Source organism: Pristiophorus japonicus, chromosome 2, assembly GCF_044704955.1.
Source record: "Pristiophorus japonicus isolate sPriJap1 chromosome 2, sPriJap1.hap1, whole genome shotgun sequence".
Lineage (NCBI taxonomy): Eukaryota > Metazoa > Chordata > Chondrichthyes > Pristiophoridae > Pristiophorus > Pristiophorus japonicus.
Window position 1 is genome coordinate 240607880 of NC_091978.1, and position 22564 is coordinate 240630443.

A 22564-nucleotide genomic window follows, 5' to 3' on the forward strand; every position below is an offset into this window, starting at 1 on the left:
GGCCATTTGGCCCATCATCAGTGTCAGCTCTTTGAAAGACCTATCCAATTAGTCCCTTCGTTCCCCATAACCCTGCAAATTTTTCTCCAAGTATTTATCCAATTTCCTTTTTGAAAGTCATTATTAAATCTGCTTCCATTACCCTTTCAGGCAGTGCATTCCAGATCATCATAACTCTGTGTGTACATTTTTTCATGTCGTCTCTGGTTCTTTTGCCAATTACCTTTTTTAAATCTGTATCTTCTGGTTTCAGATTCTACTGCTGCTGGAAGCATTTTCTCCTTATTTTATCAAAACCCTTTGATTTTGAACACCAAGCAAATCTCCTTTTAACCTTCTCTGCTCTAAGGAGAACAATCCCAGCTTCTCAAGTCTCTCCACATAACTGAAGTCCCTCATCCCTGGTACCATTCTAGTAAATCTCTGCATTCTCTGAGGCCTTGACATTCTTCCTAAAGTGCGCTGCCAAGAATTAACCACAATACTCCAGTTGGGGCCTAACCAGTAGTTCATAAAAGGTTCAGCATAATTTCCTTGCTTTTGTACTCTGTGCCTCTATTTATAAAGCCAAGGATTCTGTATGCCTTTTTAACAGCCGTCGCAACTTGACCTCCCACCTTCAAAGACTTGTGTACGTACACCCCCAGGTCTCTCTCTTCCTGCACCCCCTTCAACATTGTGCCATTTGGTTTATATTCCCTCACCTCATTCTTCCTACCAAAATGAATCACTTCACACTTCTGCATTAAATTTCATCTGCCATCTGTCTGCCCACTTCACCAGTCTGTATGTCCTCCTGAAGTCTGTTACTGTTCTCATTGTTTGCTATATTTCCAAATTTCATGTCTTCTGCAGACTTTGAAATTGTGTCCTGTATACCCAAGTCCAGGTCATTAATAGACATAAAAAAAAAGTGGTCGTCCCAACACCGACCCTTGAGGGACGCCACTACACACTTCTCTCCAGTCTGAAAAACAACTGTTCACCACTACCCTGTGCTTTCTGGCCCTCAGCCAATTTCGTATCCATGCAGTCACTGCCCCATTAATCCCATGGGCTTCAATTTTGCCAACAAGTTTACTGTGTGGTACTTTATCAAACATATTTTTGAAAGTCATTATGTACAACATCAACTGCACTATCCTCATCAACCCTCACCATTACTTCATCAAAGAACTCAATCAAGTTAGTCAAATACAATTTGCCTTTAACAAATCCATGCTGACTCATTTATTAACCCATATTTTTCCAAGTGCCAATTAATTTTGTCTCAGTTTGATATGTCTCCATGTTTCTCCACCACCAATGTGGGCTGACTGGCCTGTAGTTGCCGGGTTTATCCCACCCCCCTTTTTAAAAAAAAAAAAGTCAAAAGAAATACTGATGGAATAACTGGAGTATACCACAGCAGGGTGTATTGTGATATGTATTCCACTTGTGATTGGAGACCAGTCAACTACATGTGAAATATATTTATCTGTCATAGCCCAAGTTGAGGGTACATCTGTGTGAATAGAACTATATAAGCATTATGAAACATAGAAACATAGAAAATAGATGCAGGAGTAGGCCATTCGGCCCTTTGAGCCTGCACCACCATTCAATATGATTATGACTGATCATGCAACTTCAGTACCCCATTCCTGCTTTCTCTCCATACCCCTTGATCTCTTTAGCTGTAAGGGCCACATCTAACTCCCTTTTAAATATATCTAACGAACTGGCCTCAACAACTTTCTGTGGTAGAGAATTCCACAGGTTCACAATTCTGAGTGAAGAAGTTTCTCCTCACCTCGGTCCTAAATGGCTTAGCCCTTATCCTTAGACAGTGACCCCTGGTTCTGGACTTCCCCAACATCGGGAACATTCTTCCTGCATCTAACCTGTCCAATCCCGTCAGAATTTTATATGCTTCTATGAGATCCCCTCTCATCTAAATTCCAATGAATATAAGCCTAGTCGATCCAGTCCAATTTAACAGTTTAATTTAACAGTTCAATTTATTCTTTGTCCCCCAGCCTCCAATTACAGTAGATCTTGTAAAACTTTTGGTTGTTCCTTTAGATAAAAATCATTCAACAGAAAAAGTTTGTGTTGAACCACAAACATAAAATCATTTACTTTCTTGATGAAAGTGAAAGTATTCCAGAAAGTATTAACAGCTTTTACATACACATCCTTTCCTTGTATTGCAATTTTGGCAACTTTTCAGAGGACTGGCTATTAACTCTTTAGTGCTTATCTCTGTAAACACTGAATTGTTGTCTCAGTAACTTAATTGTTAGTAAGTCACTTCAATGTTTAGTTGAAATGTCAGACAAAAGTCAGACAAATTCTATTCAAATGTATGCCTGGCCATGTATCTTTGAATCAAAATGATCATGAAAAATGCTTCCCCTCCCAGACTTGATAAGTGGTTTCCCTTCATCTGATTACCAATTAGTCTTGAAATGATAGTATTAAAAGCAGTATATCCATCTTTGCAATTGTGAACAATGTGTTTCTGCTTTGTTGAATGAATTAACAAGTTGATGAAAGACTTTATCTTATAGACTTTGCACATGAGCACTAAAATAACCATGCTAAAGTGAAAATTTTTTATGTAGATTGTCATGGAATCATAGAATCTTAACAGTACAGAAGGAAACCATTCGGCCCATAGTGCCTGTGCTCTTTCCCTATAACCTTACAATTTGTTTCTTTTCAAGTATATATCCAATTCCCTTTTGAAGGTCATTATTAAATTTATCTGCTTCCAGCACCATTTCAGGCTGTGCATTCCAGATCATCTCAACTTGCTGCATTAAAAAAAAATCTCCCACTCATTTTGTCACAGTCAAAAATAAAAAAAGCCATCAGTTCTGTTGCATATATTTCCTGTATGTTTTTGTTTAAGATTTTACTTTTTTTAAAATGTCACAACAATATCTGAGGGTGCAATGCATTAGAGCGCAAGCTTCTGCCACAAAATCGCATAATGTATTTTATGAATGTGATCCCCATAAGTTGAGTTTTTGCCTTAGCTGTTCCATTAGAGTGTGCAACAGGCCAAATACTTCCCTGCAGTGAAGGGTCAAATGGAGACATCTTAGGCGATTCTCATGCAATTTCCAGTGGTTGGTTAAAGAACAGCATTTGCAGGGGCCGGAGAGTAGGTTCCCTGCTCATTTCCTTTACCACATATCATTGCTCTGAAGGGGGAGTGCAGCATTTTAATGGCCCAGATTTTGCAGTCAGCAGCGAAGGAATGGCGCTTGTCGTTCATTACCCTTGCAGCTGCCCAGAGTCTTTTTGCGGGCTTTTGAGCAGCAGCTTACAGTATTTAGTGATCCTTTTCAGCGCAGTGCCCTCTATAGGGGATTTGGGACTTGTGAGCAGGAAAAGCAACAACGTGTCTCTTCAGCCAGTCAGATTGAAGAATCCTCACTGAGACACAGAGTCTAAACCAGGAAGTATAAATTAGAATATTTAATGCCATGTAAAATCATGTACAGAAAGTGAAGGAGGGAAAGAAAGATTAAGAACATAAGAATTAGGAACAGGAGTAGGCCATCTCGCCCCTCGAGCCTGCTCCGCCATTCAAAAGATCATGGCTGATCTGGCCGTGGACTCAGCTCCACTTACCCGCCCGCTCCCCATAACCCTTAATTCCCTTATTGGTTAAAAATCTATATCTGTGATTTGAATACATTCAATGAGCTAGCCTCAACTGCTTCCTTGGGCAGAGAATTCCACAGATTCACAACCCTCTGGGAGAAGAAATTCCTTCTCAACTCGGTTTTAAATTGGCTCCCCTGTATTTTGAGGCTGTGCCCCCTAGTTCTAGTCTCCCCGACCAGTGGAAAAAACTTCTCTGCCGCTATCTTGTCTATCCCTTTCATTATTTTAAATGTTTCTATAAGATCACCCCTCATCCTTCTGAACTCCAACGAGTAAAGACCCAGTCTACTCAAGCTATCATCATAAGGTAACCCCCTCATCTTCGGAATCAGCCTAGTGAATCGTCTCTGTACCCCCTCCAAGGCTAGTATATCCTTCCTTAAGTAAGGTGACCAAAACTGCATGCAGTACTCCAGGTGCGGCCTCACCAATACCTTGTACAGTTGCAGCAGGACCTCCCTGCTTTTGTACTCCATCCCTCTCGCAATGAAGGCCAACATTCCATTCGCCTTCCTGATTACCTGCTGCACCTGCAAACTAACCTTTTGGGATTCATGCACAAGGACCCTCGGGTCCCTCTGCATTGCACCGCAGCATGTTGTAATTTCTCCCCATTCAAATAATATTCCCTTTTACTGTTTTTTTTTTTTACCCCAGGTGGATGACCTCACATTTTCCGACATTGTATTCCATCTGCCAAACCTTAGCCCATTCGCTTAACCTATCTAAATCTCTTTGCAGCCTCTCTGTGTCCTCTACACAACCCGCTTCCCCACTAATTTTTGTGTCATCTGCAAATTTTGTTGCACTACACTCTGTCCCCTCTTCCAGGTCATCTATGTATATTGTAAACAGTTGTGGTCCCAGCACCGATCCCTGTGGCACACCACTAACCACCGATTTCCAACCTGAAAAGGACCCATTTATCCCGACGCTCTGCTTTCTGTTAGCCAGCCAATTCTCTATCCATGCTAATACCGAGTAAATCGGACAGAAACTTTTGGTGTCCGCACATCTGCAGTAAAACACAGTAAATTGCACACGCATAGCTCCTCCACAAGCTTCGCTACACTGGTACATCGCCGAGAGATTCGGCATTTAAAATGCATTAATGGTGTGTAGATGGGATAGAGAGAGAGAGAGAGAGATATAAGCGACAGAGAAAAAGTAATTAAAAAAAATTCTCCAAAAATAATTAAGTTCTGAAGGAATGAGACTTCACACTTGTAAAATTACATTTTCAGTGCCAGAGATGTTGTTTGGCAGTAATTTTAGACATTAAAAATTAACTTGCACCTGAGTGCATCAGCCCTAACTTTTTCTAGCATGTTTAGTGGGTAATTAGTAGTTAAGTACCGCTGCTTTTAGTTTCTTTCGAATGAATGAAATTAGTTTTCTGATGAAAGATTGAATGGTGCCATGGATTAGCACACTGTCCTTCTCCACTTTGGGGCCCGAGTTTAAATCCAGCTCAGAATGATCGAATGAATGTTTTTTTTCTTGGAAATTACATTGGGAAAGATGAAACTAGTTCCGTTTGAGCACACTGGTTCCCCCAAGTGGACTAATAGTGAAAGACACCCATTGATGTAGCATAAGGCTATACAAACCAGAAGATCCTAGATTAAATCTTAGTCTGTGCTGAGTTATATGATCTGATCTGTGGCAGCAGTTGAGGATCTGCACTTGGCTTCAGGTACAGAGGTGAAAAATGATGCACAGTACCTGCTTCAGATGGCTCCCTCTGTCCCTGCAGGAAGTGCACATGTGGACAGGTATAGACTGGGCTCTCTACCTCCATAGTTGAACAGTGTGTTAGATGATGAATGGGCAGTTGACCAAAATATCATGAGGCTCATGGCATCTGTGGAACTGTACACCAGCATGAATCAACATTATCAGGAGAGGAGAGAGAAAATTGCAAGAATTTGATCATGTTTTTAAAAAAAATATATAATCCAACTCCCTCTGAACTAATGGGGAAAGACACCAATGGATATAGTGCAAAGCTAAAAATGGCTGGTATGGGAAATGGAAATGACCACTGAAATTATGGATTAAGTACATTGCTGGAGCAGTGTCGAGTGAACTTGAATTATATTGAGCCCACATTACACCTGACCTAAAAATGCCTATTGTTGATGCTACTCCATTTCTCAATACTGATGTCCGAGCCGAAATGCAAAGAAAATCATATGTCACATCTATTTTTGAGTCCCACTAATATGGGCAAATATCCAGTTTCCAACTAAATTAGCATGTCTGTATGTATGCTAGTATTAATGCTTGACAAATAATATTCAAAATGTTCTCATGCATTTTTGGACTACATGGATTTCCATATATGATGTCCACATACTTTTGTCTTTACCTCTGCTGTATACATAGAATGTTTGTTTTGTTTTGTTTTGTTTTGTTTGGATTTGATGGTGATCAATGAGATCCCAGTATTGGATAAACTGCTGATGGTTTACATCTTTTAATGATGTATGGATTTTCTTTACAGCATTGTTCACTGTCATGTGTTATAATGTTCTATGTGACAAGTATGCCACAAGGCAGCTGTACGGCTATTGCCCAACCTGGGCTTTGAACTGGGAGTACAGGAAAAAGGGAATCATGGAAGAAATTGTAAACTGTGATGCAGACATCCTAAGCCTTCAGGTAAGGCAGATATGCAACAAAACAGAAACATTATCTCTCTTCCTGTAAGCAATAAGAAAACAAAAGTTAAATCAAACAAATTGAGGAGGAAACTCTTTATTCTTAATGGGGTAGTCAAATAGCCACAATGCTCAGTGTTGGAATCCCAAGTAGGAGTTCTGAATTCAAATAGCAATCTTCATTTTGCCCTATGGTGCAGCATTGTAGTGATGTCAATCTTCAGGAAGGGTGAGGGAGTGTGTTGCATGTGTTCGTGCGTGTCTCCCCTTGTTTCCCTCCTGCCCCCCAATGCATTTTTTGCATCTAAGAAGGGAAAAATAGGCAAAACACTCATTCTCCCTCTCCTCCCCCATTTTAAAAAAAAAATGTGCCTTTGAAGACTAATTCAAAGATTGCTTTAGAGAATCATGAGCCATATGATGGACATTGAACTTTTAACATTTAGTTAAATTAAATAAGCACACTATAATCAAATTGTTCTGGGTATTCTACTTCACTCTAATTCAGCTGTTTTGGAAGCCCCACAAACTAGTTGGAAAAACTTAACATTTTTGCAGTTTTCTAATTGTAAAATTTTCCATTTTTTGTTTGATATTTCCAAAAGCTCAGCTTCTCCAGTAGCCTCCCCTGTAATTAATGATTTTGCTCAGGCTATCTGTGTGACATACTGATTGATCTGGTTACTGTGGTCATTCTGTACAGTTGTAATACTTTGTATGGAAAATATAACAGCGGCTTAGTGGGATATTGTACAAGTGAGCTGGAGATGTCCTTTTGATGAAAAATTTTAAAAATGCACATTGTCAGCTGTTCAGCTTTTGTCCTTAATAGTTCTCTTGAGGCATACATTAAGAGAAAAAAAATATTTCCACTGCTATGTTTCACGGGCATCAAATTGGGGGAACAAAGCAACTATTGCTTCTCCCAGTGTTGATATTGGGGAGTACATTACAGTATTTGTGCATCCCTTTGCAAGTCAAGTAAAATATAGCATTGCCTGTCGTGATACCTGCCTCATGTTGGATAAGGGAGTGGGTTGGGTGTGGCTCCTCTCCAATCCTTCGAGAAAAAAAGGGGAGAAAAAAATAACCCTTTTCTTCTCCTTACCCCTTTCCTAACATCTGTTTCAAAAATATTATGCTGTGAAGACTCATTCAAATATTTCTTCAAGAATAAACCTATAAATAGTAAAAGAGTAGTCAAATGAAGGGTGGGGCTGAGTAGGGACCAAAAAGGAGATAATCTTGTGAAGAAAGAGAGCATTGCTGAGTTATTAAATGAGTTATTTGCCTCTGTCATCATTAAATAAGATGTTTCTGTCGATGTCACAAAGGTAGTAGAGAAATTGGATAGGATAAAAATAGATTTAAAAGTAGAAAAGTCACCCAATCTGGATGGGATGCATCCGAGATTGCTGAGGGTGGAAATTGCAGAGGCTCTGGCCATTATCTTCCAATCCTCCTTCGTTATGGAAATGGTGTCAAGGACTGTTGGATTGTAAATGTAACACCCCTGTTGAAAAAAGGAGAGGACCATTAAACCCAGCAACTATAGACCAGTTAGCCTAACTAAGGTGGTGGGGAAAGGGAGGTAACAAATAGGGACCAGATTAACTGAGACTCGGAAATATATGGGTTAATAAATGAAAGCCAGCACGAATTTATTAAAGGCAAATCGTGTTTGTCTAACTTGATTTGAGTTCTTAGATGAAGTAATGAAGGTTGAAGAAAGTAGAATGGTTGATGATGTGTGTATGGACTTTCAAAAGGTGTTTGATGAAGTACCACATGGTAGACTTGTTGACAAAATTAAAGCTCGTGGGATTAAAGGGGCAGTGGCTGTGTAGTTGCACAATTTAATGAAGAAAAGTATGAAGTGATTCATTTTGGTAGAAAGAATGAAGAGAGGCAACTTAAGCTAAATGGTACAATTTTGAAGGGGGAGAAAAGAGACCTGGGGGTGTACGTACAAAGTCTTTTTGAAGGTGGCAGGACAAGTTGAGACGGCTGTTTAAAAAGTCATACAGGAGGGACTCTTTAGCTTTATAAATAGAGGCATAGAGTACAAAAACAAGGAAGTTAGGTTAAACCTTTTCTAAAATACTAGTTAGGCCCCAGTGGGAGTATTGTAGCCAGTTCTGGGCATCACCCTTCAGGAAGGATGTCAAGATCTTAGAATCATAGAATGGTTACAGTACAGAAGGCGGCCATTTGGACTGTCGAGCCCATGCCGACTCTCAGCGAGTCCTACTCCCCTGCCCTTTCCCCGTAGCCCTGCAATTATTTTTCCTTCAGATACTTTTCCAACTCCCTTTTTGAAAGATAAAATTGAGTCCGTGTCCACCGCCCTTTCAAGCAAGTGTATTCCAGATCTTAATGACTCGCTATGTAAAAAGTATTTTCTTTCGTCGCCTTTGGTTCTTTTGCCAATCACCTTAAATCTGTGCCCTCTGCTTCTCAACCCTTCTGCAATGGGAACAGTTTCTCTCTATCCATTCTGACCAGACCCCTCATGATTTTGAACATCTCTATCAAATCTCCTCTCAATCTTCTCTGCCGGAGGAGAACAACCCCAGCTTCTCCAGTCTATCCACGTAACTGAAGTTCCTCATTCCTGGAATCATTCTCGTAAATCTTTTCTGCGCCTTCTCTAAGGCCTTCACATCCTTCCTAAAGTGTGGTGCCCAGAATTGGACACAGTACTCCAATTGGGGCCGAACCAGTGTTTTATACAGTTTCATCATAACTTCCACACTTTTGTACTCTATACCTTTATTTATGAAGCCCAGGATCCCATAAGCGTTTTTAACTGCTTTCTCAACATTCCTTGCCACCTTCAATGATTTATGCACACATACCCCCAGATCTCTTTGTTCGTGCACCCCCTTTAGGATTGCACCGTTTAGTTTATATTTCCCCCCCCCCCTCATTCTTTCTACAAAAATGCATCACTTCACATTTTTCTGCGTTAAGTTTCATCTGCCACGTGTCTGCCCATTTCGCCAGCCTGTCTGTCTTCCCGACGTCTATCACTCTCCTCCTCACTGTTCACTATACAAGTTGAACCTCTCTTATCCGGAACCCTCGGGACCTGGCCTGTTATGGGCGAGGGGTGGTCACGTTAAATTGGATGGTACAGGAACTGAGCAAGGGGATATCTGGGCTGGCTGGCATGGGGCTGGAAATGTGGCAGAGAGATCATGGGGAGCGGTGGATCGTGGGGTCAGGCTAGCAATTGCGGGAGTAGGTAACGAGGAAGGACTTCAATTTGTTCATGTCGGAGTGCTACGCATGCGCCACCCGGTGGCTGGGAATGCTTCCGAATGAGGGTGGTTCCAGATAAGCAAGGTTCAACCTGTACTTCCAAGTTTTGTATCATCTGCAAATTGTGCCCTGTACACCCATGTCCAAGTCATTAATATATATCAAGAATTATATATAACCGGGTGGATAAAGGGGAACTAGTGGATGTGGTATATTTGGACTTCCAGAAGGCATTTGACAAGGTGCCACATAAAAGGTTACTGCACAAGATAAAAGTTCACTGGGTTGGGGGTAATATATTAGCATGGTTGGAGGATTGGCTAACTAACAGAAAACAGAGAGTTGGGATAAATGGTTAATTTTTGGGTTGGCAATCAGTAACTAATGGGGTGCCGCAGGGATCAGTGCTGGGACCCCAACTATTTACAATCTATATTAACGACTTGGAAGAAAGGACCAAGTGTAACGTAGTCAATTTTGCTGATGATACAAGATGGGAGGAAAAGCAATGTTTGAGGAGGACACAGAAAATCTGCAAAAGGACATAGACAGGCTAAGTGAGTGGGCAACAATTTGGCAGCTGGAGTATGATGTCGGAGAGTGTCAGGTCATGCACTTTGGCAGAAAAAGAATCAAAGAGCTAGTTATTATTTAAATGGAAAAAAATTGCAAAGTGCTGCAATACAGTGGGACCTGGAGGCACTTGTGCATGAAACACAAAAGGATAGTATGCAGTACAGCAAGTGATCAGGAAGACCAATGGAATCTTGGCCTTTATTGCAAAGTGGATGGAGTATAAAAGAAGGAAAATCTCTGCCGGTTCAGTTAGCCCTGCAATTTATGCCCCTTCAAGTACTTACCCAAATCGTTTGAAAGTTATTACTGAATCTGCTTCCACTACCCTTTTAACCAGTGCATTCCAGATCATCATAACTCACTGCATAAAAGTTTTTCTCATGTCTCTGGTTCTTGTGCCAATTAACTTTTAAATCTGTATCCTCTGGTTCAGACCCTACTGCCATTGGAAACGGCGCCTCCTTATTTTATCAAAACCATTCTCGATTTTGAACACCAAGCAAATCTCTTTATAACCACCTCTGCTCCAAGGAGAATAATCCCAGCTTTTCTAGTCTCTCCACGTACTGTTTTAATAAATCTCCTCTGCACCCGCTCCAAGATTTTACCTGGCTACATCTGGAATATTATGTGCAGTTTTGGTTTCCATATTTACAAACGGATATACTTGCTTTGGAGACAGTTCAGAGAAGGTTCAATAGGCTGATTCCGGAGATGAGGGGGTTGACTTATGAGGAAAGGTTGGGCCTCTACTCATTGGAATTCAGAAGAATGAGAGGTGATCTTATCGAAACGTATAATATTATGAGGGGGCTTGACAAGGTGGATGCAGAGAGGATGTTTCCACTGATAGGGAAGACTAGAACTAGGGGGCATAATAGAATAAGGGGCTGCCCATTTAAAACCGAGATGAGGAGGAATTTCTTCTCTGAGGGTTGTCAATCTGGAATTTGTTGCCTCAGAGTTGTGGAAGCTGGGACATTGAACACATTTAAGTCAGAGATACAGTGTTTTTTAACCGATAAGGGATTAAGGGGTTATGGGGAGCGGACCGGGAAGTGGACCCGAGTCCATGATCGGATCGGCCATGATCGTATTAAATGGCGGAGCAGGCGCGAGGGGCCGTATGGCCTACTCCTCCTATTTCTTATGTTCTTATGTAAGACAAATCCTGGGAGCGGGTGCAGAGGAGATTTACTAAAATAGTGCATGGAGAGACTAGAGAAGCTGGGATTATTCTCCTTGGAACAGAGAAAGGTTATGAAGAGATTTGCTAGGTGTTCAAAATAGAGAATGGTTTTGATAAAATAAGGAGGCGCCGTTCCCAATGGCAGTAGGGTCTGAACCAGAGGATACAGATTTAAAAGTTAATTGGCAAATGAACCAGAGACGACATGAGAGAACTTTTACGCAGTGAGTTATGATCTGGAAGAGGCATATAAATTGGCCAGAAAAAGCAGCAAACCTGAGGACTGGGAGAAATTTAGAATTCAGCAGGATTAAGGGTTTAATTAAGAGGGGGAAAATAAAGTACGAGAGGAAGCTTGCTGGGAACATAAAAACTGACTGCAAAAGCTTCTACAGATATGTGAAGAAAAAAAGATTCGTGAAGACAAACGTAGGTCCCTTGCAGTTGGATTCAGGTGAATTTATAATGGGGAACAAAAAAATGGCAGACCAATTGAACAAATACTTTGGTTCTGTCTTCACGAAGGAAGACACAAATAACCTTCCGGATGTACGAGAGGACTGAGAGTCCAGTGAGAAGGAGGAACTGAAGGATATCCTTATTAGACGGGAAATTGATGGGATTGAAGGCCGATAAATCACCCGGGTCTGATAGTCTGCCTCCCAGAGTAATTAAGGAAGTGGCCCTAGAAATAGTGGCTGAATTGGTAATCATTTTCCAACAGTCTTATCGACTCTGAATCAGTTCCCATGAGGGTAGCTAATGTAACACCACTTTTTAAAAAAGGAGGGAGAGAGAAAATGGGTAATTATAGACCGGTTAGCCTGACATCAGTAGTGGGGAAAATGTTGGAATCAGTCATTAAGGATGTATTTGGAAAGCAGTGACAGGATTGGTCCAAGTCAGCATGGACTTATGAAAGGGAAATCATACTTGATGAATTTTCTGGAATTTTTTGAGGATGTAACTAGCAGAGTGGACAAGGGAGAACCAGTGGATGTGGTGTATTTGGACTTTCAAAAGGCTTTTGACAAGGTCCCGCACGAGATTGGTGTACAAAATCAAAGCACATGGTATTGGGGGTAATGTACTGACGTGGATAGAGAACTGGTTGGCAGACAGGAAGCAGAGAGTCGGGATAAACAGGTCCTTTTCAGAATGGCAGGCAGTGACTAATGGAGTCCCGCAGGGCTCAGTGCTGGGACCCCAGCTCTTTACAATATACATTAATGACTTCGATGAAGGAATTGAGTGTAATATTTCCAAGTTTGCAGATGACACTAAGCTAGGTGGTGGTGTGAGCCGTGAGGAGGACGCTAAGAGGCTGCAGGGTGACTTGGACAGGTTAGGTGAATGGGCAAATACATGGCAGATGCAGTATAATGTGAATAAATGTGAGGTTATCCACTTTGGGAGCAAAAACACGAAGGAAGAATATTATCTGAATGGTGTCAGATTAGGAAAAGGGGGAGGTGCAACGAGACCTGGGTGTCATGGTTCATCAGTCATTGAAAGTTGGCATGCAGGTACAGCAGGCGGTGAAGAAGGCAAATGGTATGTTGGTCTTCATAGCTACAGGATTTGAGTATAGGAGTAAGGAAGTCTTACTGCAGTTGTACAGGGCCTTGGTGAGACCTCACCTGGAATTTTGTGTTCAGTTTTGCTCTCCTAATCTGAGGAAGGATGTTCTTGCTATTGAGGGAGTGCAGCGAAGGTTCACCAGACTGATTCCCGGGATGGCTGGACTGACATATGAGGGGAGACTGGATCAACTGGGCCTTATATGCTGGAGTTTAGAAGGCTGAGAGGGGATCTCATTGAAACGCATAAGATTCTGACGGGACTGGACAGGTTAGATGCGGGAAGAATGTTCCCGATGTTGGGAAAGTCCAGAACCAGGGAATACATTCTTGGGATAAAGGGTAGGCCATTTTGGACTGAGATGAGGAGAAACTTCTTCACTCAGAGTTGTTAACGTGTGGAATTCCCTGCCGCAGAGCGTTGTTGATGCCAGTTCATTGGATATATTCAAGAGGGAGTTAGATATGGCCCTTATGGCTAAAGGAATCAAGGGGTATGGAGAGAAAGCAGGTACTGAGGGAATGATCAGCCATGATCTTATTGAATGGTGGTGCAGGCTTGAAAGGCTGAATGGCCTACTCCTGCACCTATTTTCTATGTTTCTATGCACTGCTTAAAAGGGTAGTGGAAGCAGATTCAGTAATAACTTTCAAACGATTTTGGTCAGTACTTGAAGGGACATAAATTGCAGGGCTAACTGAACCAGCACAGGCATGATGGACTGCATAGCCTCCTTTTGTGCTGTTATCATTCCACAATTTTATGAATCATTAACAGTATGATGGACAACTGCCAACGTGAAACCGTTTCAATAATGGTTGCTTGCAGTGGGTTTGATGCTGTTGTCGATTGGGAGAGTTGGAAATTGGGACAGGGTCTTTATTGGTGTTGAGGCTCTCAAGGCATTTTATCTTCAGGGATATAGTACATCGACTTTCAGGAGAGATTTTTAATGCTCTGTTTTAATTAAGTGGCTGTCTCTTTCAATCCATTTACTGCCTAAACTGGCGAGTAGATTCCTGTGCCAAGTTTATTTTGATACATGGTGTCAGTGTTAATGAAAGGCTGGTCAAATAATTCAAACTTAAAACAATTCTGTGGTTGGTTCAGTTTATATGACTGACTGACTACCTTTCTAAAAGTTGCATGGTCAGAAATTCAACAACCAGGTAGTCCTGGTAACTCTTGTGGGATTTTAAAAAAAACTGCCTGTTCCAATCAAATATTCAGTTTGAACCTCCCTGAAAGCAAGAAAAAATAGTTTGAACTTCCAAGTAACCATGTCGATGAATTGGTTTACCCCTAGTAGTTTAAAAAAAATTCAATGGGGAAAAACTTACCTAAAGGCTATTTACAATGAGTTTCCTTATTCTGAAGAGCTGGAGTGTTATTTTATCTGCTTGAACTTGGATGCAAGGATATATATTGTAAATATATAACTTGCTTAAGTGCTTGTTCATCTTTTGTTTAACATGTCTGTTTAATACTTTTAACTTAAAATGAGATCTGATGTAATGCTCTAAAGATTGGGATGAAATCTTATGGAGACAGAAGATAAGTCAAGTAGCTAAAAGATATTACCAGTCCCAAGTACGCTGTTGTAAACATGTAGTGAACAATCTGATATATTTGAGCTTTTATTCTATTATTTTTAAGTGTCTATTTTCATTGCTCACCTTTTGCTTGTATGCCTTCTCCATAGACAGTCTTGTATAACCATGGGTTGTTGTAAACAAGATTTAAGCACAGAAAGGGGGATAATATTCACCATTCCTTTACTATTGTGGATTATGTCCTTTAATCTCCTGCAGCCCTACAACCCTCCAAGGTCTTGCACTCCTCCAGTTCTGGCCTCTTGTGCCATTTTTAATCGCTCTACCATTGGTGGCCGTGTCTTCAGCTGCTTTGGCCCCAAGCTCTACAATTCTCTCTCTAAACCTCTCTGCCTCTTTACCTCTGTCCTCCTTAAGGTGCTCCTTAAAACCTACCTCTTTGACCAAGATTTTGGACACCTGTCCTAATATCGCCATATGTGGCATGGTATGAAGTTTTGTTTGATTAGCTCCTGTGAAGTGCCTTGGCATGTTTTACTATGGTAAAGGTGCTATATAAATGCAAGTTGTTGTGACTGTATTGCATTATCCCACCTTGACCGTCTCCACATTTCTACAGCTGTAGCCACCGTTGACCACGCCACCTTCCTCCAACACCTTTCATCCATTTTCCAGCTCACTGATGGTGTCCTTGCTTGGTTCCACTATTGCTTATCTGATCGCACCAAGAGCAGCAATGGCTTCTTTTTCCGCCTCTGCACTGCTGCCTCTGCAGTCCCCCCACCCCCAAAGATCCTTCCTTGACCCCCCCTCTATTTCCTCATCTACATGCTGCCCCTTGGTAACATCATCTTCAGGCATGAGGTCAGCTTTCACATGTATATTGACAACACCCAGATTCACTTCTCCACCTCTCTCAACCTGCGCACTGCCTCTGTGTTATCAAGCTGGCCGACAGCTACAATTTCCTACATTATCTCTCGATCCTCCAACACCTCAAATTTTAAATTCTTCATGACCTTGCGCTTCCTTATTTCTGTAACCTCCTCCAGGCCTACAGCCACCGCTCCCTGAACTCTCTTCCTCTGATTCAGGCCTCTTGTGCATGCTGCTCCCTTTGTCCCACCATTAGTGGCCGTGCCTTCAGCTCCTACACCCAAGCTCTGGAATTTCCTCCCTGAACCTCTCTGCCTGTCAATCCCCCTTTACTCTTTTTTTAAAAACTTTTTTTAAACGTGCCACTTTAACCAAGTTTTTGCTCACCCCTCCTAATACTTCCTTCTTCGACTTGGTGCTCTTTATTTTTTGTTTGTTTACACCTCTGAAGTACCATGGGATATTTTTTTTAACGTTAAAGGTGTTCTAGTTTTGAAGGAGATAATTCCTCCTATGAGGTGGCTGAAAATTGATAAGTATTCCGCTCATGTACTCGCAAATTTCTTGGGGTATCTGCTATTATCAGTACTCAAACATTTTGGCCAAAAGGTCTTTTTTAATTCCGTTGTTTTCTCCTTGACTGTTGATATGCATTCATATGGATCAAGGACCAGTCACTTAATTTGTAAAACTTTCTTTCAAGTATTGCTGTGCTTCCCAGACACATTGTTTAATCATTCTGTATGTCTTATACTTTTTCAAAAGCAAAGACGGCTGTGTCTTTACTACAGGGGCAGTGTCCCATTACATAATTTTAATTACTTTGTTGTGCTTTTTCACCAACGAGATTATATATTTTTTTCTGATTATATCTGGTGCACCCTTATGTCGGACCTCTGTATGGTTTTAAGTGTCGTTGATGTCAAACTGGAGGCTTAAAATGTGAAAGGAAAGGAGAAAGGCTGCCAGCTGTTGATATGTTTGGTTTCTTTTTCCGTTCTCCCTCCCCTCAAACCAAAGGACCCATGGATGTGATATACCAGCAATGCCCCGAATTGAAGTTTGAGATAAAAACAGAAAATTCTGGAAATAATCAGCAGGTCAGGCAGCATCTGTGGAGAGAGAAACAGAGTTAACGTTTCAGGTTGATGACCCTTTGTCAGAACTGGAAAAAGTTAGAGATTTAACAGGTTTTTAAGCAAGTGTAGGGACAGGGAAAGGGGGTAGGGAGGGATAGAGTACAAGAGATTAAGGGACAAAAGGGATGATGATGCAAGGCAAAAGGAGATGGTAATGGGACAAGTTAAGAAACAAAAAAAAATGAGTCTAGATGTGTAAATGGAAATGGCAGAATCATCAACAGCTGCTACGGGAAAGAGAAAAAAACGAGAAAAAAGTTTGAGTTGACTTCACAGGCCTTTTGATTGTCAGTACATTTTATATGCAAATTTCAATATTTTGATTACCACTGAATATATTTTAACATGCAGCATAGAAAGTAAATGTTAAACTCAGCATTGGTCTTGTAACTTCCCACACAATGCATCACATTTCACCTAATGTACTACTAAAAGGGCAATCCATGTGTATGTATATCATTTTTAAACACTATTTCTTATGCACCATAGCCAAAATGATCGTGTAGAAATCACTTTTTATTTTAAACTGTTTTTGTTGGTGCTTTCATTTTCCGTCTTGTTTGACTTATGTGGAAACTAAGCTCAGTGAATTGGTGAGAGATTGTGCTCAATTACAAGAGAGCAGTGGACATTAAATACCAAATAGGCCCAAATAAAGTCATTACAGCCTTGGTCCAAGCGTGGACAAAAGAGCTGAATTCAAGAGATGAAATGAGAATGACTGCCCTTGACATCAAGGCAGTATTTGACCGAGTGTGGCATCAAGGTGCCCTAATAAAATTGAAGTCAATGGGAATCGGGGAAAACTCTCCACTGTTGGAGTCACACCTACCACAAAGGAAGATGGCTGTGGTTGTTGGAGGTCAATCATCTCAGCCTCTAGACATCGCTGCAGATGTTCCTCAAGGCAGCGTCCTAGGCCCAACCATCTTCAGCTGTTTCATCAATGACCTTCCCACCATCGTAACATCAAAAGTGGGGATGTTCACTGATGAGCTTAAAGAAATTGAAAGTTTGGAGTAAGGAGTCGAAATTTTTTATTACCCAAAAGAGCAATAATATTGTGCAATAAATTAGAATGGATGCTCCAAATGATTAGAAGGAAATTGCATCTTTCCACAAAGAGAGAATAGAGTTGATCTATCAAAAGCGATGGGTTTGCTTGGGTCTACTGGACTTTTTCTGTTCAGTGGCATTGCATTAGCAGCATTAGTTAAACCCACAGCATATATTAAGGATACCTGCTCTCTCCTCCAAAAATGAACTGGAGGACATTCCTGAGCTAGAAAAAGGGTTGTAAATAGAAGACTCATTTTGGGTCCAAGCCATATTCATTTGAAGAAATTTTAAAATATGTTTTTTAAAGCCTCTTTCATGAAATTCATATTGAGTGCTCTGTTTTATGTTTCAAAATTAAATTACATTTACTTTCGAGTTTTCAGCCAATTGTGCTGTTTTTGTGTTTTCATAGATGTTTGAGATTAAAAATGTCATTTTTTCTTTTAATAGGAAGTAGAAACAGAGCAATACTTTAACCTCTTCTTGCCCGAGTTGAAGCAGCGAGGCTATGATGGGTTCTTCTGTCCAAAATCTCGTGCCAAATTAATGTCTGAACAGGAAAGGAAGCATGTAGATGGATGCGCAATATTCTTCAAAACAGAGAAGTATGTTTCGACTGTTTGATAATATACTGCCTGTATTCCCGTCACCTACTGTTGATTGCTGTTCTAAATTTGTCAATTTCACTACGGACGCTCATTTATGTTGGTGACATTAACTGCACTCATCACTAGTGTCCATAATGACTGCCACGGTCGACAAAAAGCAACCAATCCAGAGTATGGCAACCTCATTAATTTACACCATAGGTTTATAAAATAATGCATCTACGAGAATGAATTAAAGGCTATAACCTAATCTTGGTGTTAAGGTGACAGATGATGTGCTTTATGTTGCCTTCTAAACACTGATGAAATTGTTTTGTCTAGTTAGTTGTTTTCTCTTGCTGCAAATGTAGACTTCTTCCTAGAAAGCCTCATTCGTAGTCGCTGAGTGTAGCTTATTTTCCCATCTTGTGTTTGTGGTATCCTTTGTAACAATCGAGACGAGGATGATCTTCCCAGAGAGAGACATTTTGACGGCATGTCATGCCAGCCTGCAGTTGCTCACTTCTGAAAGGCAGAATAGAGCAGCAATAACAGAGGACTGGCGTCAAGTCAGTTGCCCACTTGCTTGGCTAGGGGATGTTAAGTGCAAAACAGGATCAAAAGGTTGGAGGGTGGGGGTAGGCATTGGGAACGAAACAAAATTAATTGAAATTTAGGGCACAATTTAAAAAAAAAAACTATGGAATAAATTTTCATCATTAGTGATCCAGAAACAAAGCAGACTTGATACTGTGAACTCCGAGGAACATCCTGAACATTTTTTTGAAAACAAACTGATGAGAGATGATCGGAAATCTTGCTTTGCTCCAGAGCCAGACTGGCCCTTGACTCTGGGACCTGGCGCAACTTGAAAGTTAAACTTGACAATGTGCCCATTTCCATGTCCATTCTGCTGATGTCCAGTTGTGCTCCAATTTCCTGCTAATCTTATTTAGAATGCGCCCGAATGTATGTTGTCCCGAAATCACCGTAAACAAATGGGACCACAAGTAAGTGGCGAACTCTCACCATATGTTCCTTCTTTAGGTATGAAAATTAAAGTTTCAACTTAATTAACTATCATTCATGTACATTAAGCACAGTATATTAAGAACCTGTAATCGGAAGAAGCTTTTCAGTTTTTAATATGATGTACTTGTGTCCTAATGCATCCAAGAAAACAAAGTACAGTGCAGGTCTCAGTGAGGATAGACAACAACTACAACAACTTGTATTTATACAGCGTCTTTATCCTAGTGAAACATCCCAAGGTGCTTCACAGAAGTGTTGTCAAACAAAATTTTGAGATATGAGCAAAAGTTGAGTCAGAGGTAGTTTTTAAGGAACTTCTTAAAGGAGGGTAGAGAGGCAGACTGTTTCAGGAAGGGAATTTCAGAGTTAGGGCTTTGGCAGCTGAAGGCATTGCCGCCAATGGTGGAGCGATTAAAATTGGCAATGCGCAAGAGGCCAGAATTGGAAGAGCGCAGATATGTCATAACATGAGAATTAGGAGCAGACATAGGCCATATGGCCCTTCAAGCCTGTTCCACTAGTCAATCATGGCTGATCTTAGACCTCAGCTCCACTTTCCCGCCTAATCCCCATATCCCTTGATTCCCCGAGAGTCCAAACATCTATCGATCTCTATCGTGAATGAGTTCAGCTCTCATTCTTCTAAACTTCAGAGAATATAGGTCCATTCTACTCAATATCTCAGGGTTGTAGGACTGGAGGAGGAGGTTATAGGTGGGGGTGAGACCATGGAGGGATCAGAATTTTAAAATCGAGGCATTGCTTAACAGGGAGCCAATGTAGGTCAGCGAGCAGAGGTGATGGGTGAACGTGACTTGGCGCGATTTCATCATCATCATCATCATCATCATCATCATCATCGGTGGTCCCTCAAACGAGGATGACTTGCTTCCACACCAAAAGGGACGAGTTCGCAGATGTTTCAATGAAGGACCCGATGTTCCAATTCTGAACTCCAGGGATGGAAGATGCCTGTGTGTGGATTTTTAAAAAAAAATGTGGTGACCGTTGCACATCAGCCACCACACGGCCTTGACCGAGCTAGGCCTTTATCCAGTGGCAAGGGTTAACTAGGGGAACTGGAGACCTGCTCTGCTGCACGGAACTAGTACGCAGACATTTTGCAGTCTCCTGCACTCGCATGCTGGCTCCACGTGGTTGACGTGGCAATATTTATGGAGCTTCCACCTCCCATTAGTTGCTTGGTTGGCCACCACCATTTTCGACTGGATGTCGTAGGGCTGCAGAGCTTTGCTCAAAACCATTGGCCGTGGGAGTGCTGTGCTCAGTCTACAATCTGCTGCTTTTGATGCTTAGCATGCAGGTGAAGTAACTTCACTAGGTTTGTACCTTGTCCAAAGCTATACCCGATGCTGCTCCTGGCACACCCCTCTGCACACTATTGAATCAGGCTTGGTTATTTGGTTTAATGGTGAATAAGCAGTGAGGGATGGATATGCAAGGCCATCAGGTGATATACAATCCTGCTGATCTACAGTGCCTCAAGTACAGCCAGGTTTACGATTCTAGATCTATCTAGGTCAGTCAATCCTTGGCACGAGTTAGGACACACACAACTGAGTTTTGGATGACCTCAAGCTTTTGGAAGGGGAAGATGGGAGGCCGACCAGGATTACATTGGAATAGTCCTGTCTAGAGGTAACAAAGGTATGGATGAGCTGAGAGGGGGTGAAGTCGGGCGATGTTATGGAGGTGGAACTAGGTGGTCTTAGTAATGGTGGGGATATGTGGTCAGAAGCTCATTTCAGGGCCAGACCCCAAGGTTGCGAACAGTCTGGTTCAGCCTCAGACAGTTGCCAGAGAGAGGGATGGAGTTGGTGGCTAGGGAACAGAGTTTGTGGTGGGGACCAAAGACACTGGTTTTTGTATTTCCAATATTTAGTTGAAAGAAATTTCTGCTCCTCCAGTACTGGATGTTGGACAAGCAGTCAGTCAATTTAGATACAAGGGTGGGGTAGAGCTGGGTGTTGTCAGCATACATGTGGAAACTGACTTTTTTTGGATGATGTTGCTGAGGAATGGCATTTTGATGAAAAATAGAAGTGGGGGGAGGTTGCAAGGATAGGTCCTTGGGGGGGACACCAGAGGTAAAGGTGTGGGAGCAGTATGGGGATGAGTCATGCTTCCAGCGGCATCCCAGCATGTACATGGGTGCTCATGTCCTCACTCACCTTGACCAGCTTGCTGACTGCTTTAAAAATTGTTGATCACGAAGCGGCTAATAGTGACCTTCTATTGCGGAGTACCCAGCATTGGTGTGAGAAGCAGGCCCACCCATCTTACTGATAATCGCAAGTAAATACCTATTTTCTTTAAAAGCATCGTTAAAACACTCTTTACATGCAGCACTTTCTTATTAATGAGTATTAGATAGTATTAATATTTAGTTGGGGAGTCCATGATTACTAATCGATTTGAAAAGGGTCCTTTGGGGGTGGGTGATTACTAATCGACTTGAAAAGAGGTGCTTCAAACAAAAAAGCTTGAGTACCATTGTGCTAGGGGAAGGAAGCAGCAAAGGTGGCTGAAATGACAAATGAATCCATCAGCTCCTCGCACTTTTATAGGTGGAGGAGACGGGGAAGGGGGTTTAAGAAGATGGTTTGCAGTAGAGAAGAGAAGCTGGGCGTTATCTTTGTAATAAAACGCTTTATTTAAAAAAAAAAATTGCAGTAAATCTCCAGAAAATTGCATTTGTTTCCTGCTGTGCCTGAAAATGTGGTTGTAATTTGAAGAGAACTGATAAGTAAGCACGATTGCAGGAAACTCTTCAAGGCTTTGCAACTTCTTAGGTGGGGCCAATGTTCCTGCAAATTTTCTTAGGCCATGCAGCCCCTTTGATAGGCCGTGCAGCCCATTCAAAAGGCTGAGCATGTGCGTTTAAACATTTTTTAAAGCCAGCTCACCGGCTGCGCAGGTCTCCTGGAGCGCTGCACGGCCGTGCGGCTTAAAAAGATCATTGGGCGAGGCCATTATTATGGATGGTGATGCGTTCAAGTGGATGGATCATTAGACTATGGGGAAAGGTTGAGGATATTTAGACGTATTGGGCCCAAGTTTTGGGCCGCGCCTAAAACGGCGCAGCTCCGACCTGGACGCCTGTTTTTCGTGCCACAAAGTGCGCCTAAAAAAAACTTACTTATTCTCCGGCTCCCTGCAGGTCCTCTAGAGCTGGGCATGGCGTAGCACGAGCTGTGGGGGGGCGGAGCCAGGCCCCTGCGCTGAAAACCGTGCCGGGACCTCTGTACTGGGCGCGCATGTGCAGTACCTCCAGGCGCCCAAAACTGTGTGGGAGGGGCCCGAAGCACGATGCCCCTAGCCCTGGCCTCACTGGGGCTGCGTGGATAAGGTTGCCTCCCACTCC

The 22564-nt window shown here is 41.9% G+C and overlaps 1 protein-coding gene across 6 annotated transcripts in view; it reads left to right on the plus strand.

Moving 5' to 3' along the window:
• The window catches only part of cnot6l (CCR4-NOT transcription complex, subunit 6-like), a 122692-nt gene that overhangs the window by 62987 nt on the left and 37141 nt on the right, over positions 1–22564 (plus strand). For all 6 annotated transcript variants that reach the window (XR_011589900.1, XR_011589901.1, XM_070871096.1 and 3 more), the window contains 2 exons: positions 6167–6324; positions 18011–18165. Coding sequence is in view for 4 of the 6 variants with exons in the window: in XM_070871096.1 (XP_070727197.1) it covers positions 6167–6324; positions 18011–18165 (313 nt within the window). In the remaining 2 variants the exon portion in view is untranslated. The remainder of the gene's footprint in view (positions 1–6166; positions 6325–18010; positions 18166–22564) is intronic.